The 23,704-nt window shown below is 42.0% G+C and overlaps 1 protein-coding gene across 1 annotated transcript in view; it reads left to right on the forward strand.

The window, feature by feature from the left end:
• Positions 1 to 23,704, forward strand: part of ank1b (ankyrin 1, erythrocytic b) — a 62,402-nt gene that overhangs the window by 38,337 nt on the left and 361 nt on the right. The window contains exons 14-42 of the mRNA XM_034546478.1: positions 35 to 232; positions 528 to 626; positions 853 to 951; positions 1,206 to 1,403; positions 1,517 to 1,615; positions 1,996 to 2,094; positions 2,278 to 2,376; positions 3,275 to 3,367; positions 3,582 to 3,654; positions 3,835 to 3,855; positions 5,211 to 5,334; positions 5,579 to 5,642; positions 6,029 to 6,141; positions 7,298 to 7,522; positions 8,173 to 8,327; positions 8,589 to 8,800; positions 10,495 to 10,699; positions 10,788 to 10,884; positions 10,984 to 11,212; positions 12,058 to 12,186; positions 13,747 to 13,866; positions 14,447 to 14,531; positions 15,636 to 15,710; positions 15,802 to 15,933; positions 16,187 to 16,345; positions 17,087 to 17,158; positions 22,081 to 22,741; positions 22,861 to 22,996; positions 23,491 to 23,562. Of these exons, the coding sequence (XP_034402369.1) occupies positions 35 to 232; positions 528 to 626; positions 853 to 951; positions 1,206 to 1,403; positions 1,517 to 1,615; positions 1,996 to 2,094; positions 2,278 to 2,376; positions 3,275 to 3,367; positions 3,582 to 3,654; positions 3,835 to 3,855; positions 5,211 to 5,334; positions 5,579 to 5,642; positions 6,029 to 6,141; positions 7,298 to 7,522; positions 8,173 to 8,327; positions 8,589 to 8,800; positions 10,495 to 10,699; positions 10,788 to 10,884; positions 10,984 to 11,212; positions 12,058 to 12,186; positions 13,747 to 13,866; positions 14,447 to 14,531; positions 15,636 to 15,710; positions 15,802 to 15,933; positions 16,187 to 16,345; positions 17,087 to 17,158; positions 22,081 to 22,741; positions 22,861 to 22,996; positions 23,491 to 23,562 (4,143 nt within the window). The remainder of the gene's footprint in view (positions 1 to 34; positions 233 to 527; positions 627 to 852; positions 952 to 1,205; positions 1,404 to 1,516; positions 1,616 to 1,995; positions 2,095 to 2,277; positions 2,377 to 3,274; positions 3,368 to 3,581; positions 3,655 to 3,834; positions 3,856 to 5,210; positions 5,335 to 5,578; positions 5,643 to 6,028; positions 6,142 to 7,297; positions 7,523 to 8,172; positions 8,328 to 8,588; positions 8,801 to 10,494; positions 10,700 to 10,787; positions 10,885 to 10,983; positions 11,213 to 12,057; positions 12,187 to 13,746; positions 13,867 to 14,446; positions 14,532 to 15,635; positions 15,711 to 15,801; positions 15,934 to 16,186; positions 16,346 to 17,086; positions 17,159 to 22,080; positions 22,742 to 22,860; positions 22,997 to 23,490; positions 23,563 to 23,704) is intronic.

Raw genomic sequence — 23,704 nt, forward strand, 5'->3', positions numbered from 1 at the left:
AAAAGTGAATCGACCTCTTTCTCTTTGTGCCCAGGATGACCAGACACCTCTACACTGTGCGGCCCGCATGGGCCACAAGGAGCTTGTCAAGTTGCTTCTTGAGCACAAGGCCAGCCCCGACTCGGCAACAACTGCTGGTCACACACCCTTACACATCTCTGCACGTGAAGGACATATCCACACCATTCGGATCTTGTTGGATGCTGGGGCACAGCAGACCAAGATGACGAAGGTAAAAAATGTTTTTGTGTGCGTTAATGCTTTTTTACTGCGAGGCAATTTCAGCCTGAACTGAACTGGTCTAACACTATAGGCACTGCTCAAGGGAAGGCAAACATGTTCTATTGAGCTTGGAGATCTTAATTACAGTAATTTCTTAAACATTTGTGTTTTGGAGCTTCCGAAAATAGACAGAGTTTTAATAAAATTGGGTATTATATAAATGCATATTTTCTAAACTACAGTGTTTTCTGTCCAACGACAGTGAGTGTGATCTACAATAATGACAAGCATTTTCTTTTGAGCAGAAAGGCTTCACTCCTCTCCACGTGGCCTCTAAATATGGGAAGGTGGATGTGGCCGAGCTCCTTCTGGAGAGAGGGGCCAACCCTAACGCAGCTGGGAAGGTGAGACAATCTGTACACAAGAGTACACAAAAACAAAAAAGTACTCTTACACTCCTGTGAAGAGCGATTTAGCCTGAAAGGTTGACGCCATAGAGATGATTTAGGGATATCAGCTTTACAGTATATGTTTCATATATACATGTTTTTGTGTGCGTGTGTGTGTATGTTTGTGGGTTTATATATGTGTACATGCCTATGTGTGTGTGTGTGTGTGTGTGTTTAACAGAATGGTCTGACACCCCTTCATGTGGCCGTCCATCACAACAACCTGGATGTTGTTAGACTCCTGGTCAGCAAGGGAGGATCTGCACACAGCACTGCCCGAGTAAGATGCTCACATATGTGTGTGCACGTAGTCACACAGGCAGGCCAACCCAGCATCCCACCCCATCGCTGACACACAAAGTGAAACATACAGTAACTGACATGACAACCGTTGTACTCTGAAGCCCTCGATCATCATGACGGCATTCAAGTTTCTAAATCTAAAATTAGACATGAACAGTGCTAAGAAAAGCGATGCCCACTCCTGTGTGTGTGTGTGTGTGTCTGTGTGTCCTTGTGTGTTTCTCCTCACAGAACGGCTACACTTCCCTGCACATAGCGGCCAAGCAGAACCAGATGGAGGTGGCCAGTTGTCTGCTGCAGAATGGGGCAACACCCAATGTAGAGTCTCTCCAAGGCATCACGCCCCTACACCTGGCTTCACAGGAGGGTCGGTCGGACATGGTGGCCCTGCTCATCTCCAAACAGGCCAACGTAAATCTGGGAAACAAGGTATGATATTAGAATGGATCAAAACGTATCAAACCCAGAGAGTGAAAGTTAATTCACGTAGCTTTTCAACATCCAAAATGATCCTTTCCTCTGCCATCCCTTCTGTCTTTTAGAGTGGGTTGACCCCTCTGCATCTTGTGGCTCAGGAAGGTCATGTGGGAATCGCTGACACGTTGGTCAAACAAGGAGCCTCCGTTTACGCTGCTTCACGGGTACGTCACACAGTCTCCTCTCGTACACAGAATATTATTATGTAAGATGAGTAAATAGATGACACTGATTCAGCTTGTCATAATGTAGTCTCTGACTAACCTCACGTAGCATAACATGTTTTTATTAAACAAATACATGATAATCTATGAATATTTAATACACAGCTTGTGGTTTTGTCACACTAACCAATTGGTGTTCAAGACATTAAAAATGTATATACATTCTATCAGTTATTTTTAAGACAACATAACAAAGGATTCAGGAGCATAATAACATGTGTTTGTTCAAGTGTTTGCTTAGGGCCCCTTTATAGACATAAAACAGACATTGATGAAGCTACTGAACAGCAGCTAATAGTCTCTCTCTCTCCTTGCCTCAGATGGGCTACACACCCCTTCATGCGGCCTGTCACTATGGCAACATCAAGATGGTGAAGTTCCTTGTGCAGCAGCAGGCTCATGTGAATAGCAAGACACGGGTAAATGATTTCTGTCTCAAACCTATATATATATATATATATATATATATATATACATATACTGCATATGACTGGCTGTGTGTTGCATCAACACTGTATTGCAACATTGGTACAGTATGAGCATTAGGTGCCAAATCAGAGTTTATTATTTTGTCTGACCATCCTTCCTCTCTTTTTCTCCAGCTGGGCTACACCCCTCTGCACCAAGCAGCTCAGCAGGGCCATACTGATATTGTCACCCTGTTGTTGAAACACGGAGCGCAGCCCAATGAGGTTACTTCGGTGAGACACCTTTAGGAATCGCTCATCCTGCTATAATCCTCCTCTCAACACTGGTCACTCCCTCTGGCCTGCACACTGATTTCTCTGGGCAAACATGCGTTCTATAGATAACGTGAAAACAATTGATACTTTATTTAAATGAATTATAAATGCCTTATGTGTGACTGGTTAACCGTCATTTCTTCCATGAATTGACCACGGTCCTGGAAAGGTGCACATGGCCCCATTTATATTTGAATGTCATTATGCATCTGACAATGTCGACCGAATCCTATATACATGTATTCTTAAGGGAGTCAATATACTGTACTGAAATATCACTCTACTGTAATACTGCCTTCAAATGCATCACCTATGGTAGGGCCAGGAGAAGTATCCCCTTGTCTACAGTTACTATTCATCATCCCTTTATGCAGATGATACTGTCTTATAGTTTTGCAATTTGTGTTATTTTCCCCTGTTTGTATTAGAGAAATGTTTTTACTTCAGTAGCACATTGCTAAATTCTACATTGAAAGAAGTCACCTTACCATATCTGTAATAACACAACATGTGTTTTATATGTTGGATCTTACATGGCTCACGTAATTATTAAGGTGCTGTGTACTGTTTTGCAATCTGTAGTTTGGGAATCACTTTGTGTGTAGACATCAGCTCTGTTCAGTTCTCAAGAAATGTGAATCAACTCTAAGTAAACTATTTATGTTCAGCATACCTACGTTTATCTGCATTTATATTTAATGTTCAACCATTAAGAGTTTTACCACATCACAACATCATCTGCGCGAGATGTTGTGAAAATGTAGTTTATTAAGACTTTCCATAGAAAGAATGAAATGCTTCAGTTGAAAATGTATAGAAATATGTTGCTTTATGTTTGCCCTCTTGCTCTGTACAGAATGGGACGTCTCCACTGGGTATTGCTAAGCGGCTGGGTTACATCTCCGTCATTGATGTGCTCAAACTGGTTACCGAGGAGTCTGTCTCCGCGGTGAGCAACACATCACGCATGGTTCACATGGTTACACCAGAACGCAAAGAAGTAGCCCTGACACAGCATGACTCAGATGTTCAATCAAACAATTGTCTTGTCTTGGTCAGGTTCAGCTCCCTCACCTGCTCTCAAAAGAGTTCTGCATTTTCCATCTATTCTAATCTCTCTCCTTTGCATTTCACTCCCTCTCACTCTCTTCTGCTCTCCACAGATCACTACTGAGAAGCATCGGATGAGTTTCCCTGAGACCGTAGATGAGGTTTTGGATGTTTCGGAGGATGAAGGTAGGCTATCCGATTGAATTATGTTCTCACCTGCACAGCTCTGATATTTAATTTTCAGCCCTGTTTTGCTTTTTTGGTAGAAGAAGACTGTATGGGAGGAACACTGACACATCAAAGTACCACCACAAATTTAAATATGTTTATGATTGTTTATAACACCCTTTTCCGTTTGCTTTGTAGGGGTTGCCCAGCTAACTTTAGGTAGGATCGTGTCTGTATCTGGCTTGTCCGGTTTGGTGGCTCGTGAACTTGTGCCTTCATTGCAATTCTCATTTTCTCTGTGCGTCACTAACTGTCTTTTTAATCAGTTTCTCTGACTCTATTCTCAACTCCAGCCCTGTTTGCTCTTCTCTATCTTTATCTTCTCTATCTTTATCCTCTCTGTCTCGCCCAGAGATTTATTTAGTTTCTCATCAGCATGTAGTCACGACATTTTCCTTTTTACCAGCGTAATCTGTTTGTGGACTCATTATTGACAGAACTCCAGTTCTACCTATGCATTTATAAGACAAGCGACTCCCATCCAATCAATTCATTATGAAAATGATTGCTCCTACCTTTTACAGGCTAATTGATCAACAAGCTAAATTACACACATGCTGTCCCCAAGCTGTGACACACACACACACACACACACACACACACACACACATACAGTTGCTGCTTATGCAGACATCATTCTGTTTTGAAGAAATTCAGCATTAAAAATCAAATCAGTGTAATTTCAAAAGACATTTTGAAGCATTTTTTCACAAAAACCTCCTTTTAAATCTATTTTGCTCTCGATGTTGTTTAATTGTATTGCTTTGTCTTCTTTAACATGTGTTGTACACCTGTTCAGCTTGTACTAATGAATGTTTCAATGTCTGTGAACAACTCTGTTTCGTGAAGTGCTTTATTGTTTAATATTGTAGTCATGATTATTATTTCAATAGTATTCCTCCTTAATAATTGAGGTATTTTCTCCTACACAGAAACAACCATCACCACATGTGATTTCATGTGTAATGGGCATGCTCACTGCAGTTAGCCATCCATGCAGTGCCTCAAACTGTGTTGAAATCCACTGTCTTTCCAATCCTCTTCTTTCACTCCTTTAGTTTCCATTTGCTCTGGTTGTTGTTGGTTTACCTCCATTGCTCCGACTCTAATAGTTGAGATTGCTTTATTGACATCTTTTTTCTGTGGTTCTCATGAAGGAGAAGGGATGGGAAGGATGGTGGTGTAGCTACGACTACCATGACGACTACTTACATCTATTGAGAATCAAGTGAAGTTATTTCTATTCAGAGAGGCCAACCACAGTTCAAGATACTGTCACTCATTAATAAAAAAGGCTTTTAAAAAAAGTCAAAATGGAGAACTCCATTGGCAGACTTGATTTAAGACATTAAACGACTGAGTGGAAGAACTTGAGAGCTGAGATCAGCATCATTGTGCCCTGCATTGCCCCGGTCTTGTCCTTTTCTCTCTTAATTCTTGATGTACAACCTGTTCTTTGACAGTTTTTGTGGTTTCCTCTTTGCCCCTCTTCCACCTTCCAACCTCGGCCACAGGAGACGAGTTGCTCGGGATGGATGGAGCACGCTATTTGAAGCTTGATGACTTCAAGGACCAGGACGATGACTTCCTCTCTCCAAAGAAATCCCTTAGAGAATTTGAGGGTGGCTTGGGAACCACGTAAGTCATTGTGTTCTCTCGGTTCTGCATCTGTGCGCCTGACGAATGGTTTTGATTTACGTTCAAGAATACCTTACTTACAAAAGTTGCCAAATGGAATTGAGTGAGTCTTTGAAAGTCTGCCATAGTTCATTTACAGTATCTCCGTTCTAAATTCTGAGAAGAATGAGATCAAATTATCTTTATTGGAGAATAATAGTGAGCTGTTTCTTGCCTTACATTATTCTCACTTCCTCTCCGACAGGCCGTATTCTCCTGCTATTCCCAGGATCCCTTGCGTGTCCCCAGAGACTGTACTGCTGGATCAGGTAGGCTTAGCTCGTTATATGTTTCAAGTATGCATTGCATTTTGTCAGCATTTGTTTCTTTATCCAACTGAGGACAGATATTAATTTGTGAAAGTCAAAATGTATTCTGATGTTTATTTTTATCTCTTCTTTTAGTTTCCGTCTCTTCTATTAGATTGTCTCCTCTTGTTCTGGTTTCCTCTCTGCCTATTTCTGTCTATCATTGTCTCTCTTTTCTCTCACTCAGTACTTTTTTCATCACTCTCTCTCTCATTCTCTCTCTCTCTCTCTCTCTCTCTGTCATTCCCTCCAGCTTTTCTCTTCCTTAATCTTTTCAGTCATGGTTATTTAACTGCCTCTCAATTTGTTGACACTTATCTCCCCCCCCACCCCCTCTCTGACCTCAGCACACCCCCATCCCCCTGCCAAAGGAGTATGATGACGATTCTCTTATCCCGAGCAGCCCGGCTACAGAGACTTCGGACAACGTCAGCCCCGTGGCCAGCCCGATTCACACTGGGTCAGCTAACGAGACAGTTAATCCTCATATTATATCAATATAAATGATGTCTTGATTGGTGCTGCTTGTCAGGCTCATCATAAAGAAGGGTGTTGGTAGACTCAATTGCCAGTATTGGAAATGTTTTTGTTAGTACAGAAGTGCAGAAGTACAGAATGCATGCAATTGAAAAATTGGGAAAATACGACTACTCAGACTTTATGATTTAGACTCATGTGAGAGATGGCTCTCATTTGGGCATTTGGCAATCTTGAAATGTTTTGATTGTATAATAATTGCTTTGTTAGAAGTGACAAACCACACATTTCTAAAGGGAGTAAGCATATTCACAAACTCACAACTGAGAATGCTGCACTTTTCAGAATCATCCTTCCTCTTTTATGAACCCTGATCATTGCTGATGTTGTGACTTACATGATATCAAAACATCAATGAATGCCAAGTCTGAACCACGGATTCTCCACCCAGCTCCCCACTTCCTACAGTGCTAGCAAATGCCTCCATAATTAATGATTTCGTGCTGTTTTCTATCAAATTGATGCTAGAATGTATACTATGAACTGGATAATACATAAATGCATACACTATTTCAACTGCCACTGCGTTTGCACGTTGTTTATATCGTTATTGCACAGAACACATGTCATTTAGGGATTTCCTACAAATTCCTAACAATATTTTACAAATATGCTTACTCATAATTCATGTACAGTGCAATGAGTCAGCATATGAAAAGCAAAATATGAAGTTAAAGAAAACCCTACCACACACACACACCTCTGTATAAAGCTGCCCGTCTAATGCAACATCAAACAGTATGGGGATCTTTTAAAGTCTCTTTATGTTATTCTTGCTGCACTTAGTGGCCAGATGGCCTGTCCTCCTCTGCCATATCAAGACAATCACATGAAAAGAGCACCCACATAGTGTCTCCTTTATGAAAGACAGAGACCAGATCAATTCCAAACACTGCTGAATAAACCACAAATGAATGATCCTTCTGTCAGTGGAAGAATTTCTCTAAGGAAAGACCAGTATTGATTGCTACATTTTATATTATGTAATGCTAAATACATCTTGATCATAATAACATCAAGTGTAAAGGTGATTAATTGATCATCTGAACCTTTTCATTTCATTGTCGTTTGACTCTCAGCTTCCTGGTGAGTTTCATGGTGGATGCTCGAGGAGGCTCCATGCGAGGCAGCAGACACCACGGCCTGCGAGTTATCATCCCTCCTCGAACCTGCACTGCACCGACACGCATTACCTGCCGTCTGGTCAAACCTCAGAAACTGACCACACCTCCTCCGCTGGTGGAGGGGGAGGGGCTCGCTAGCCGAATCATCTCCCTCGGGCCATCGAGTATGCAGTTCCTTGGGTGAGTCAACTTTGTACTTGTTATATTTACTCTATTCGGCCAGCTTCACAACCTTCATGAAACAATTACTTGTCAAGCACAATTTCATTGTTAGCCCAGCTCATATTATCTTTTTGTGGGTAATATTTGAATGAAAGAAATATAATGTAAAATATATTAAATGGATATTTTCTCTATTCGATTACTACTTGTTCAGTTTCCTGAAATGTTACTCTTCATTCATTTGTTTTAAGAGGAATAAGCAGTTGTCAACTCAAACATAAACTAGAAGTAAGAAAGACTTTGTACTGGAGTCATTAAAGAAAATTACCATAATGTGCAATATTTTTTTATTATTTGTTATTTGTAAATAAATTACACGCCGATGATTATGGTGCCATCTAGTGGACATTAATAGGTCTGTATATCTTAGGGCAATGCTGTATATTATGGTAGAATCTTAAAAACTACATTGGAACAGAGACAATTTGGATATTGTGTTTCTTTCTAATAAGGTTAGAAAAAAAATTGGAATTTTCTGATCACAAACCCAAATTTGTAATGAAAAACGTTTTCAACCTAATTAATGATTATCTATTATCTAATGATTATCTACTGTATGTTGCAAAGAAGAAGCCTGAAACATGTTTCTTTTTCTTTTTCTTTCACAGGCCAGTAATAGTAGAAATTCCCCACTTTGCCTCGCTGGGACGAGGGGACCGAGAGCTTGTGGTCCTCCGCAGCGAAAATGGATCAGTCTGGAAGGAACATCGCAATCGCTATGGCGACGAAGTGCTGGAAACTATTCTGAATGGCATGGATGAAGGTCAGTGTGATGGGAATGAATAACTGTCCGTGAGACCTTGCACAGTTACAGATAAGTCAGTCTTAATCTTGATGTAGGACACTGGAATTGCAGAATAAGAAACAAAAAAGAAAGGGGATACTTTGTAATGTTGTCAAAACACCGATACAGAAGTGCAAGTTGTATCACCTCGACATGTATAAATTGCATTCTAATGTTCCCTCTGTATCTATTTATGCTACTTCTAACCTCTTCTTCCTCGTCACTCCTCCCTGCGTGTAGACTTGGAGAGTCATGACGAACTGGACAAGAAGAGAATCCGTCGGATCATCTCCACCGACTTCCCCCTCTACTTCGCTGTGGTCTCCCGCATTCAGCAGGAGAGCGATCTGATTGGTCCGGAGGGCGGCCGTCTGACCAGTAAGCTGGTGTCTCATGTCGAGGCCATCTTCCCTGAGACGGCCGTCACCAAGAAAGTGCGACTGGGGCTGCAGGTAAGAAGAGGGAACAGAGAGCGCTGTGTCTGAGCTGGAGGGATGAAGAGGAGAGGGAATTACAGACATGACATGACAGATCCTTTACATGCTTCATTATTGCTTGGGTGTTTGTTATTTTGCTTGTACAACAAATAAAATCTGGTGCTTTTCAGAAATGACTGAGGACAGATGTTTGAATTAAGAAAACAGCTGACTCTCAGTCTGTGACTCAGTCGTCTATGCCAACTGCGACATTTCAGTTTGTGCTGCATTCAGTCGCTTGGAGTTGAGATTTGATACATTTTATATCCTCAAGTTGACGTTCTGTGTGTTAAACAAATGACAAGCATAAATATGAGTTGCGCTAGCAGTCATTGAGATTGCAGAATTTTGGTGTTTGAAGAAAGGTCATGAATTGCCGTATGAGTTGTTGCATCTAAGACGAGCAGCAAATCCATTTTTGATTCTGTTTCTTTTTTTTAATGTAATTTTCCTGCCATTTGATATAGTCGCTATGTTGATTTATTGCCGGTATGTATTTGCTTCACGTTTTTTCATCATATAGAACACCAACTTTGGTCTTCCTGAAACTGAACTTAAACCAACAGCTATCTCAAAGATATGAGGGAAATATAAAAAATATAAAACAATATGATATGCCTTAGAAACTGATCAGCAGTACTAGAAAATATGCACGGTTGTAGTAAATGGATAACATAATCCAAAACACTGGTATGGTCCTTAATGATGTGAAACAATAAACTCTACCTGTTAAGTCCAGGTTAAATCCAGGTTTAAACCCCCTTTAACTTTTTTTAATTGATCTATTTAATATTCATGACGACATCAGCAAGAAACAGAGTTTTTTTTATTGTAAAGCAGTTTTCCAGGGCTTTTATAGTACTACATGATGTGACGTTTTACAATATAATACATTTGCCCACATAAAGGATTTTCCCAGCATGAATTATCATCCTGCACCATTTCTTAATTAGCCTTTGCAACATGTGCAATCTATCCTGCCGAACAGGAGCTTTTGGCAAATGTGTGGCTGACTGTCACTCATCCAGACCTCCACAGGCCCCACATATGGGAACTTGGCAAAAACTCATGCTGACTGTCTCTTTTTCGACCAACACCTCCGCTTGGTTTTGTTCTTCATGACAGAGAGATTATGACGGATTATGGGTTCCACGTTTCAGTTATTTCGGTCACTTTGTTTACATTGTCTGTCAAAGCACTGATTTGTCACAGCACTGATGTGATTTAAGGAAACTGCATGGGTCTGAGTTTTGCTTTGCCTTATGCTGCTCTGTTTATGTTTTCCTTTCATCCAGCCATTCATCACTCCTCAGTTGCCTGATTTAAGTTGTGAGCCACACTGACCAAGCTGATGCACTGATCTGAGTTGGGTCAGGTGTGAAATATGAATTGGTTGCATGTGTGAGTATGGCTGTGAGTTTGATGTTTCAGTCTATTGCAAAAGTGTTGCTCTGTATGTTTTTTTTCTTTGTATCCTCCCCTTATCTCTATTTTTTGCCTATCTACTATCCGTTTGGATCACCTATACTTACCGCAACTTTAATGTTGTGTTTGTGCTTGAGTTAATCTTTCTTTATGCACCCAGCCGTCTTCAACTCCATATCCTTTGAACTATCTTTTTGTTTGGCATCCTGCTTAATAAGCTTTTACACCCACTCTTTCCCCCGCAGGCGCAGCCAATCCCTGATGAGATGCTGACTCGGCAGCTTGGTAACCAGGCGACCTTCAGCCCAGTGGTCACCATCGAACCACGGCGACGCAAATTTCACCGTCCAATCGGGTTGCGCATCTCTTTGCCACCATCCTGGCGGGAGAGTTCACGGGATGCCGGGGAGGGTGACACCACCAGCCTGCGCCTCCTCTGCAGTGTCATTGGTAGGATTCACTAAAGGGTGTGTCCTGTCTCCATCTGTTACCTTGGTTATCAGGGCATGAATGACAAAGTGGGGTTGTTTTGTCTCAGGTGGCACAGCGCCAGCTCAGTGGGAGGACATCACTGGAACCACCAAGCTAATGTACGCCCACAGCTGTGCCAACTTTACCACCAATGTTTCGGCAAGGTGAGCCCCGAAGCAGCAATCAAAGCAAATGCGTTCAGTCAGCTTGTGTTCCCTGCTCTCCCTGCACAGTTCTTATGTCTCCTCTCCTACCTCATCCAGATTCTGGCTGACAGACTGTCCACGCACGGCAGAGGCAGTGACCTTTGCCAATTTGCTGTACCGGGAGCTGATGTCTGTTCCATATATGGCCAAGTTTGTTATTTTTGCTAAGATGAATGAAGCACGGGAGGGCCGCTTGCGTTGTTACTGCATGACAGATGACAAGATGGACAAAACACTGGAGCTGCATGAAAACTTCACCGAAGTGGCCCGCAGTCGAGACATTGAGGTCAGCACAGTGGCAATGGAAAATGTTGCCGAGGTGCAAAAAGGAAGTAGCTGTTATGGCAACCTCCAACATAGTACCTATAACGTGACCCTTTAAAAAAAATATACCGTTGAATAATTTATACAATACATAACCCCTAATTTAGTCATACTGATTTCAATATTACACAGCACAAACAGCCACTTGCTTAGATGCAGGATATACGGTTATAATCTGCCGAAACTATTTAGACCCCAAAAAGCATAAAACCTGTGCATATGTCGAAATATGTGGGGCAAAAAAAAAAAAAGGAGGTGCAGGCAGTTTATGAGCGATCAATGTGTTTGCATGAAGTGTTCCGAGTGGTCGCGAACGCCACCTGATTATTCTGGCGACTCAAAAAGGTTGAGAGCCGCTGCATTAGAAGATGCACGAGAAGAAGCAGTTATTTGTCTTTGCATGATGAAAAGAAAGACCGCTAACACCATCGCTGGCATTGCTCCCGAAACCTCCCCATCCATCCTGTGAGGAATTATTATATTATTATATATATATATTATATATATTATCCTGCAAGGAGATCGTTTCCTGCCGAACAGAGGAGTGGGAGTTTGTGTCTTGTGATACCAGTCCCCATTCTGGCTGCTTCACAAGGGTCAAATCTTTCTCAGTATCCATTGCTGATATGATTTATCTTGTCTCGGGCTGCAACTACCGATTATTTTCACGCTAATGTTTTTTTTTTAAATCTTAAGAATTAAAAAAATGACCGAAACGATGAACAAAATGGTTGCTAATCATGTGAATCGACTAATCATTTCATCGCTGATCTTTTGACCCTTAACATTTCGTGGAACTTTCCACAGCTGATGGAGGGCATGCCGCTGCACCTCGAGTGTTCTGGGAACCTGGTGCCCATCCGGAAGGCCACCCAGCAGCCTCGCAGCTTCAGCTTCCAGGCCTTCAGAGATAACAGGCTGCCAGTCTCTGTCAAGGTCTGTCTCTCGCTGACTGTTCACATGCCTGCTGTTTCTTCTCACTCGCTACATAGTCGTACAGTACCGTGGTTTTGTCTGTTCAGCTGTGGAATTCAGTGTGTCAAGGATCCTCTCAGCCAGTTAGTCAGTTTCCCTGCTGATCACCCGCCCGCTAATCACCCGCCCAAACAACCTGTTCGTACGGTGTTTTTTCGTGTGCTTTTCTCTGTCATTACTATCAGCCAGCCGCTCAGTTTCGTCTGGATGTTTAGCATGTAAAGGTTTCGATAACAGCACAGCGCTGTGCACTCTCTGCACTCATTCTGTGACACCCCACTAGGAAAGCACAATACACCTGTGTGATTAGAATAGTTTTACTCTTAAGATGAAGATAACATATGAACTTCATTCTGCAGGATATACAAACAATCAAGATTATTACCGTTGATGGTTTGAAACATTTCTTGATCTGTGTATGTCTGTCAGTCAGTCCATTCGTCTTCGTGGATGTCGAATTGTCCAGTATTCTTTCTAAACCGATGACAGGTTGAACATCGTCAAACTCTATCCCTGTTTTTTGTGGTTTATTTAAATGTTATTTTAATTGAATGTGTAATAATAAACACCTAACTAATATGTATCGGTGCACTTAATTGTATCCCTTTGGTTACAGATGCATCGCTGTAAAACTAGTCTGTCATTTTTAAATTTTTTTGTCTTTTCTTTTAATGTCAGCATTATTATTGATGTTGTTTAAACCCTCCATGCCCTGCCCTCTCAACACAGATAACATGCCTGTTTTCATACTGTGTGCCTTTTCATGTCGGTCTTTTCATACGTATCGTATTCATGTAATTCTTTACTGTGTTTGTTCGCTCTTCGACCATCCATCTATTTGTCTATCAGTGTCTTTATGTCTACCTGTGTCTGACACGCTACCTGTTCAGTATCAGCGAGATGACTACTTTGATAAATATCGTTTCATTTATGGTGTAGCCAAGCAAACAAACAACTTACTAATCTCCCTGTCGACTCTCTTGGGTAACCGTTTGCATGCCCTGTGACTCCCTCACTTTCTTTGCCTGCATTCCTTTCTTGCGGCCTTGCCTGTCTGTACGTGTCTGTCTCACTGTCTCTCTTTCTCTCTCTCGCGGTCACTCTGTAACTGTCTGGTCTGACAGACGTCCAGGTAAAATGTGCAGGTAAATCTCTCCCTCTCTCCTGCCTGTGGACTGCTTCCATCCCTGTTTCCCCCTGCTTCTCGTCCCATGTTACTGCGTCACATGCTCCAGATATTGTGGAGGGCTCTAATACCCGTTCTGGTCTGTTTTTCTTCCTCCTCCTCCTCCTCCTCCTCTCACTTGCTCTCTATTGTTCTCTTCTTTTCCTATGTGCTCTGCCTCCGTGCCTTTACTCTTTCTTTCACTCTAATTCTTGCTCCATCTCTCTTTGCCGACTCCTTATGTTCACACTTCTTTCTTCGCTGTCTGGGTTTGCCTTTTTCCTCCATTTTCTCTCTCCACATTCTCCCTCTTCTTGTCTCTTTGTTTCTCTCTGTCTGCCATCTCTCTCTGACAGGTCAGAGATAGTAACAAGGATGCCAGTGGGTTTTTGTCCTTCCTGCGGAAGTGCACCAAGTACGAGGACACACAGCACGTACTGTGTAACCTAAACATAACCATGCCACCCTGTGTCAAGGTGAGGACTTGCTCGCAAACACCTGCCCAGAACCACACATACAGAAACTTGTTTTTTCCCTAGAAATTCATCTGCTTGATGAGACAGATGTCGCTTTGTGACATTCTCCGATTAAGAAGTCCGTTTTTCTTAATGTAGTGTAACATTATAGCTACTGTGTCTTACTTGCCAAGTGTAATGGCTGAGGTGGGATTCAGTCAGCCATTACTTGCCACATCCGATTGGCTATGGACAGTGAGACCAAACTGTACGGAGAAACTCATTTCATCATTTGTGGCTTGTCCACAATTGGAGATTGGCTGTTCGATCCCCGGTTCCTCCAGTTCCTCTCAGATTCCACTTGTATACTGCTGTGCAATAAACCGGTGTTATTGCTACAACAGGGCAGCCTTTTTGAAAGTGACCACAATGACCCAGTCTATTGAAACTATCAGATGCTCATATTCACGTTACTTTACCAGCAGCCTTTTATAGTGCTAATGTCCTGCGGGCCAAACAGTGGGCATTAAAAGGTTAAAAAGTGCTACATTAATGTCACTTCAGACAATAAGTATAATTCAATTTTGTATTTATTTTTAAGGTTGTTGGAAGTGAGGAGCGCAGGCGAACTCTAACCCCCCTCGCCCTGAGGGAACGCTACAGTGCACTGAACGAGCCGGGTGTGGGTGAGTCCTTCACTGCCTGACCTTCAGCCCGCTCCCGATTTATAAACAGCGGAGACGGGCACTGAATGTTGCACCGCCCCCCTCTACCCACAACCCTTCGCTTCCCATTCTGCCCTCTCTATTTTCCCTCTATCTGTCTCGCGTGCACGCATGGCGCAAAGACCGAGCCTTGGATGCATTGCATTGTTCTACAGTATGCCCCCAGAGTTCTTTGCAGTGCAGTTAGAGGAATTCATATTGAATGTGCGACCAAATGATGAGCAGCCAACCCCAACAGGACCCAAAATGGCACCATGGCAAATAGCCTTTTCGGAGTGTCCAGTGTGCTGGTATCTATGACAACAGTTGAATGACTTCTGTGATTGGTTTGCATGGCGCTAGTGTCTCCACTGCGACTTCCAATGGCATGGCAGCAGATACTGTTAGCATTAGCACAGTAGCTTAGCACCAGGAATGGGCAAGGACCTCGCAGTGGAGCTAGACAGAGGAGCCCTGATGTTGATTGGCCTGTGGCAAATGAACAGAGTCGAGATGGCCGTTCTGGTTTAAACGTTGCTGGTGGCAGGCAGTGGGTGGAAGAGGAAAGGCCTTTTCTGTCTATCACACAGCGCTGCTACATTGCACCTCAGTCCCTCTTTAATAGTTACTGAATGCTACTTTGATTGGTGCGACTAGTACCTGAATGAACCCCAAAGTATAACCTCCCCAGTCCATATGGTGTGTTAACCCTGAAGGTTATTTAGGTATTGCTTATTTCCTTCAACAGAGCAATGCTTTGTCAAGGTAAGTATTTCTATTAAAAATTATAATAGCAACTCAAGTCAGTGTCAAGTCTTTTAGGACACAAGATTTATTGAAACCTAAAGAAAAAAAAAAAACTATGATATTATCTGTCTACTAAGTCTGAATGTATACATGTATTATAATTTAAATATCAGCGCTTACCTAATAAATTGTGACGTAGACAGACTATTTATTTATTTCAATTAGTGTAATCAGGGATACAATCTCCTGAGTTCAGTAAACATACACTTATTGGTCTTGTTGACTCTGGCATGGCAGTTAGTTTCTAATGTGGCTGTTTTCTTTTCTTCTTCATTTTAGCCACAGTGAACGCCATGGAGAGGACTGAGATCAAGATCAACATCATATCTGAACAGCTCGGTTTGAGCTGGGCAGGTTAGTCATATAGAAGATCAAACGATGTATCCACCGTATCCGTCTGCCTTTGTGTTTATCTCTGTCTCCACTTGAACTGTCCGTTTGGCAGAGTTGGCACGTGAGCTTCAGTTTGGTGTGGACGACATCAATCGGATTCGTGTTGAGAATCCAAACTCCCTGCTGGACCAAAGCTCTGCGCTGCTCAACCTGTGGGCCAGCAGGGAAGGCAAACGGGCCAAGAGTAAGTCCGACGCGACGGCAATACTGTACTGTTCATTAATCGGTACATGCAAACTGCTGGAAGTCACAGATGTTGCTAGATTGTTTCATATGAAGCACAATAGTTCACATTTAATTGTCAGATTAACTACATTCTTTTTCACTTTGTCTGTCCAGAAGAAGAATAATGCTCTCTGACTTACGATCTTTCTTGACTTCCCTGTCCTCATGCACATGTTCTTGTCTTGGTCTCTTTTTTATCTGCCCCCCCTCAGTGGAGAGCCTGTACATTGCTCTGAGAACCATTGACCGTGCAGACATTGTAACGTCTCTGGAGAGTCAGGCGCCACAGCCAGCGCCCGGTTTTTTAGAGGAGGGGGCCTATCGACTCGGCGACCGCGACTCCACTCTGCTGTCCCCCAATGTCTTCAATGGTAAGACGCACAAACACGTCAAACATCACACAAGATATGCAATATTCAAACCAGTGTAACTGGGGTGGGGTTCACCGAGCGGCGAACCCCACCCCAGTTAGACTGCAAAAATGTGCTAAACAATAAATCAAGTGGTTAAATCGTATATTGTAATGTAAACAACACGTTGTTACCTTACAGCTAATCTATCTCCAATGTTAGATCATTTCACTTTATTACTATAACAAGTTATGGATCCAAACATATTTACTGTTCATAAAGGTTTGAGGGGGATTATACAATGAAATAAATATGGAAGAGAGTGATGTTTGCTTGTCCGATGATGATCTGTAACGATCAGAAATGGAAAGTTTAAAATAATTTCCTGCTTAAGCAGAATTTAGGAGGAAAGTTAATCAGAGGCTCAGTTACTTCAATTTCAAGTACAGTATTTGGAGTATTTGGTCATATTTGCATACATGTATATATATATACACATGTATATTTAATAATATGAATTAAATAATTCAAAGAAGAAAAAGAATACTGAATACTCCAGGATTTATTTACTTAAACGTTTTCTTCTGTAAACAAATGTATTGGTCATAGTCAGCACTACTAAACATATGAGATACAATTCTTCAGCTCAGTAAGGTGAGCTGCTGTTCTCATCTACTTCTCCCCCCCCCCCCCCCCCCCCCCCTAATGATTCCCTTGAGTCTGGGTAACAGCTATTTTACCTTGTTTCTGTTGTTCCACAAGAGGTCAAGGACAAAAGGCCACCGCGCCTCATGCACAAGCCACGAGTTATTAGACCCCCGTTTTTCAGAAGGGGTAAGTTGAAGGGAACTCGGGCTGCATGGTGGTTTGGGTTTGCTCATGACATGATGATGATTATGATTGATAATGAATCTCCAGATTATGTTTTTGAGGTCTGAGCAATGGTGTCATTCTCCCACCATGAACTCGGCCTCTTGCAGCATGCACTAACACCGCCTCTGTGCATTTCCTCACTGGGGCACTAGTCATTTATTTTCATACCTCATACTTGAGCCCTGAACATGACGCTACTTATTCCTCCTACTTAATATGAGAAACGAGGATAACTCCCTTTTGCTACAAATGGCTGGAATTTAGAAGAGACATTCATTTAAGGCTTAACGAGCCAACACTCAACACATGGGTAATTTCGGATTATCAAATAAATATGTTGGAGATTGTTTCGATTACGTGTGTGCGCGTGTGTGCGTGCGTGTGTGTGTGTGTGCGTGTGTGCGTGTGTGCGTGTGTGTGGCAGTGTGTGTGTGTGTGTGTGTGTGTGTGAGTGTGTGTGTGTGTGTGTGTGTGTATGTGGGATGGATGCACTACTAAAAAGTGGTGCTAGTACACGGATGATAGTGTGCTCTGGGCCTTCATACCTTGTTTATAGCCCTCACTCTCTATTTCTGTCTTTCTCTTTCTTTCCCTGAGAACAAAACAGAATTGCACTTCTGATGAAGCTTGATTGACAGCCGACACTATAATGTTACAGCGATGCTCGAGCAGTCTCAAAATTGTGTCTTTTGCTCAGGACTATCTCTCTCTCAGTCTGTCTCTCAACATATGACATGTCATATCTGCTGCCCAGCCGCCCTCCTCCTCCCCCTCTCGTCCCCTCCTGCGCTTCTTCCTCACAGCTCTTCTTGTCCGACCTCTGACCTCATATATGACCTCATGTTGACCTCTGGGCCTCCTCCTTCTCTTGTCATCTTATTTTCCCGCGCTCCTCCCTCGTTCAGTCGAGCAGGGACCCTCTCCTCCTCTCTCAATCCAGCTCTGTGTGTGTACTACAGTTTGTGCATGTGCACGCGCATGCTTTACTGTCACAGTATCTGTTTGTGTGTGTGTTTGTGTGAGTGTCTTTCAGACCTGGGCTTTAGTTATTAGTAGCTGAATTTGTTAGCACTCAAAGAAAGTCAAGAACATCACTTTAAGTTTAGTTCATCATATGTAGTATCTCTGGTTTTTAGTGTTTGAGTAGTCTCAGTTTTTTATCTAGTTACCGTACATCATATTTATGATATCATTTTTAGCCAGGTCTACTCTAGATGATTTGTGTCTGTACCGTGACTGAGACTTGTGAGTTTTGAGTTTTTGTGAACAAAATAAAGTTTGCTGTTTGCTGTTTTTGATTCTGACATTTTGATGTGCATGGCATGCTTTCAATGTATGAAGTTTCCTTTGCAGTATAACATTGTTTTCTCTGTTCAATGGGAATATTTCGGTCTTGTTTTTAATGTGATATTAACAAACAAATGTGTTTATTTTTTTATTACCTGTAAAATCGATGGTGTGTTGTTAATGCTACACGGTAGCACGTGGCCAGCTGCGTAGTGCATAATGTTCAATGTCCAATGCTGCTGTGACATGATGTCTTTCATTCATGGGCAAACTTACTACCTGTATATTATTCTCAATGTTCAATAAATGAGACTCTGTATGGTCTAGTTTTTGGGGAAAAAATCCATGACAAACTTTTAGCAAATTGTAATTAAAATGGTACCCCTGTAGAGGCAGCTTTCTGGAAAAGGCACAAAAAGTATATTTGAAAATACAGCCCTCATTCTGCACCAGCATATGCATGCAATGTATAGAGTAACTGTACTAAAACTAGACATTCATTTTAAACTTTAAAATCCTGATGCCGTTATTTAGCATCAAGTACAGAAGTCTCGTTTTCTCTTAAACAACTTGTTTTGCGTTATGCTGAAAGATTATTTTGGAACCTTTGCCCAATGAACTTTAAAATCGATCTACATCCAGATATTTAAATTACATTTTCAAAAACTATGTTTTGCCCAAGTCTGATGACGAACTCACTGTTAACATTGTCTGAACGTTATCTGCCAGCAGGAATATTGCTGTGTGTTTGTGCATTGGTTTGTGTGCGATTATTATTGTACATTTTGAAGGTCACCTGAACTAAAAGTGCGTGACCTCATCTCTATGTTAATATGAGTGCAGTATTGTGTGTTTGTGTGTGTACAGTGTACAGTGGTAAATTAAGTAGTGTGGTGTGCAGTGTGTTGTCTCTGTTTTTGGTTTGTTTCCTTGTGTCAGCCTCTGTGGAGTTTATTTGTGCTTCACTCCATCCTGTGCCTTCGACACCTGTGTGTGTGTGTTTGTGTTTTAAATGGCAGCAGTGAAGGGAAAGGCTAACCCAGAATCGTCTAACTCATTCTAACTCTCATTCTAAATCTGAGCCATCCCCCCCGTTCACCTCATTCTGACACCACATCTCATCATCCTGGCCCTGGACCATCCCAGAAACACACACACATGCTTACTCACATTTTAGTCCATTAGCACAGAAGCTCTGAGAGACAATGACTTGCACAGTAAATTGGTATTTCACCCATTAATGCAGACTTTGTTTCCCTCGTCAGAGATTAGTGGTTATGGATTAGTTTTTGGCTACACAGTTCTATTTGCAACAATTTGATTTGCTGTGAGATGATTGTATTTATGGTGGAACAGGCACTGGTAAAGCTTCATCTGCATCAAGCATTTAGAATAGAAAATGCAGATCAGGCAAGGTAGACTTTACCATATTGTTTCTCCCAATCATTTTCTTTCCATAACTGGTCCTTAATGACTTCCTAGGTATTTATTCCACTGTTTGTTTTTGGTGAAAAGAAGATTACATCAAACCTCTCAGAGAATCTAGTTGTTAGGCATAACTCTCAGGTATTTAAGTAGTGATGCCTCTTACTTTATGTTTCCACAGCTAAACATCCCGGTAGTTTTTAAACAATAAATGTACTGATATATAATTGTTTGCATTATTTTTTATTATATTGTCAAGCCTAATCGTACCCTTTCACAACCATAATCAAAGTACAGAAAAGGTGTTTTATTTTTATTTGAGCTCCACCTCACATTACTACAGCCTCTTTTCAGATGTTTGTGGTTTTAACCTGTACGTTTTATATACAGGGTGACATCACATCTTGGTGCTTCTCTAAAACTTTTATTTTGGGTGAAGTACTCCTTTACTGTTCAAATTTAACTTCGTTCATCCATCTTATTCATCAAAAACATTTGACTGAGAGTAATCCCCAATCCAGACTGGATTATTGGAGTATTATTGTCTTTGAATATCACCAAACAGATTATAAGCATTATGGGCATAGCATTTCCAAAGTATATTAGTTTAAAATATATGTTTATTTTTATAGTTAGACTATGGTTAAACCATGTCCTAATATTAAACTTGATGAACTTAATAGATAATGAATGAAAATTGCCACGGAATCAAAATATTAAGAGTGAACAAAAGAAGAAAAATACCAGCTGTCGAAAAATAAAATCTGAAAAATTATTGAAATTCTGACATACATTTAAACTCATATAACAATACATATTTTAATATACTTCATATTTGATTTGCCCTGAAAATAATATTATAAACAATAATACAAAAATGCTCACTAAATATAATGTGTGTTTGTGTCCTTGAGTATTTTGCTGGTGGTGTTGCAATGAATGGCATATTGGTAATAAATTCAAAAGTAGAATAAAAATCAAATAGTATATTGTTGTTTAAAGATCGCTTATTATATTAAAGTATCAGTCTGGATTTAATGATGACAAAGTGTTTAATAATGTTTTTTAGCCCAACAATGTAATGTAGTCATTTATAACCTTCCTGACTCCGAAGAGGCTCTACAGAATAACACAGAATAACGGTGCAATGTAGACCAAGTCGTAATCCTGTAATGTGCCTTTATTGACAGGCATGATTCATTATTTAAAATAAAACTCTTTACGTGTGCGTGTGTACGTATGAGTGTGTGAGTGCGTGTACAATTACCTTTATTTGGATGCTTGGGATGCAGACACATACAGCAGATGCATGACTGTGATAATTTCAACAGTAACTTGCATATTCATCTGCAGAACGAGCATGTTGCTGCTGACTCCCAATCAGGAACATGTTGTCCAGGGTTGGAACGATAAAAGCTTTGGTATTTGCATCGCAGCTGTTTGAGAAAAAAAACATTCCTGCTCTGCTGGTCAACACTGACATTTATCTAAAGAAGAACATTTAAACAGTTTTTCCTTAATTATCTGCACACATAGCAGATATTTCAAATGTACAGTCCTTTAAAAGTTGTAATCCAATTGGAACTCTTTTCTCAGATGTTAGTAATTATATATTTATATCGTGCCAACCCCACAATCAATATGCTGAACCACTTTAGCATCACCTTTTTTTCACCTCTCAAGGAACACCTTAATGTTCTGTAGATTCACTCGTACACGGCAGCATACTCGAGCCCTACACCCCTCACCTCACAGAGAGTGGGCGATACACCGAAGCCCCTTTGACCCTCACCTCACTCTGCTGTGTCCCAATGAAATGAACCTAAAGTGCTTAAATCAAATCCACAAACACCAATTAGACAAACGACCACTAGAAAAACAAAAGTAGCTGATTTCAAGTATTGTTCTTGTTCTCTTACTTTTCAAACTGATAGTAATACAAACTATTCTGTTTTCACACCAAGTGAAATAGACTGAAGGATATCTCAATCCTAAATTTGTGGCTTTATTAAGACTTTAAAGACTCTTTGTTGGTATGTTGGGACAGAGCTGAGCCCCACTGTTTCCTCATAGGTTGGAGAAACAGGTCGGTCCACCACCTCCCCATCCTCCCCCTGGCCCTGCCTGCGTGGTGTTAGTCTTTCTCTTGTCTCGCCCCTGTCTTCCCTCAGGTTATGGGCTGGTGCAGGAGGAGCTGCTGTCTCCGGCCTCCATGCAGTACAGCTTGCCTTCCCCGCTGGGCTCAGAGCCCTACTGGCAGGAAGTGTCCAGCCTTGAGTGTGCCCCAATCGCCACCACCGAGGAAGACACATTAATGGAGATGTCGGAAGTTCAGTTGTGGCCAGCAGGGCTCAGCCCCTCGCTGGTCACGGTGGAGGACTCGTCACTAGACGGCAGCAGTCGGGCAGACGACTCGGAGGGCGCCACACTCTCCCTTCCCTGGAGCTTGGGTCGCCCGAGCAGTGGAGCCAGTGGGGCCAGTGGCTCCATCATGGAGCTGGAGGAGGAGGAGGAGGATGAGGAGGAAGGGGAGGTTGAAGAGGAGGAGGTGCTACAGGAGCCAGCAACTTTACTGGCAGAATGGGACAGGGTGAGGGCCAGTGGTGCTGTACCCAAGGTCAACCTAAATGGCCAGCTGGGAGGTCAGAGGTTGGATGGGAGGAGAGGAGAGGTCCTTGCAGCAGCAGGAGGAGGAGGAGCAAAAGGAGGAGGTGTAGGTGTAGAGTTGGGTTCAGTGGAAGGGATTTCTGTTGTTGCAGGCCAGCAGGTGTATGTCCAGCGGTATGAGATGTCAGGACTGAGTCGGTCATCGGAGCACAATGGAGATAACCGGTACGTCGGCAATGTCATCAAACTGAAGACATTTTGTGATGTTTTCTGCTACCTGTTATCACAATGGCTACATAACTATCTCTGTCTCTTCTCCCCCTTTTTTTTAAAATTCTGTCCAGCGTGGTGGGAGGCGGAGCATTTCAACCTTACTTACCAGACAAGGACTCCCTGCAGGCCTGGGTGGGCTCGGTGTCATCGGGACGCGAAGGCGGCGTGCCAGGCTTGCGTGTGGCCCAGGAGGCTCTGCTGACTCCGGTGTGTGACATGGGTTACTCTCATGTGCTGCGAGGGCGCCTCCTGCAGGGCACAAAGCCCTTTGACAGGGGGCTGGGCTTCTCTCACCAGGAGGCGGGCCATTGTGCTTGGGAACAGGAGCAGATTCAGGTTGCCGACCACCACTTCCGGCGCCTGGAGGGGGAACATCTTTGTCCATCCCTTTATCTTTTTTTAATTCTAGGATCGAAACACAATCATTCAATTCCATTTTTTATTTTTTTATTTTGGCACACGACTATCAACAAATCCAATCATCAGTCAACAAGTCAACAGTCATAAAAATGATTTCTTATTATTGTTTTATTTATAATTATGTGTTGTGCCATGCAACACACGGGGAATCTCGTGCCACGTCCAATACCTTTGGTTTTGTTTTACATTTCTTATTGCAAACAATTCATTGTCGCACATACGTGAGTATGTTGAATTTCTATTTTTATATTTTATATGTAAACTGTGTTATTTTTGTACAGAGAGAGGAGAAAGAGGACTATGCTGCTGAGGTGCAGTTTGTGGATGAGCACGGACGCGTGCTTGCCAGACGGGTGAGTCAGTCGTGTTTTCAGCATTTGCACTGTGGCCCATTCACACATAAACACTGTTGACCCAAGCAGATTACTGTGCATCAGTCACCTCGCATGGCACAAAGGGTGTGAAGTTAACAGTCGCCACCATGTTGGTCAAAAG

The sequence above is a fragment of the Cyclopterus lumpus genome, chromosome 12 (assembly GCF_009769545.1).
Source record: "Cyclopterus lumpus isolate fCycLum1 chromosome 12, fCycLum1.pri, whole genome shotgun sequence".
NCBI lineage: Eukaryota > Metazoa > Chordata > Actinopteri > Perciformes > Cyclopteridae > Cyclopterus > Cyclopterus lumpus.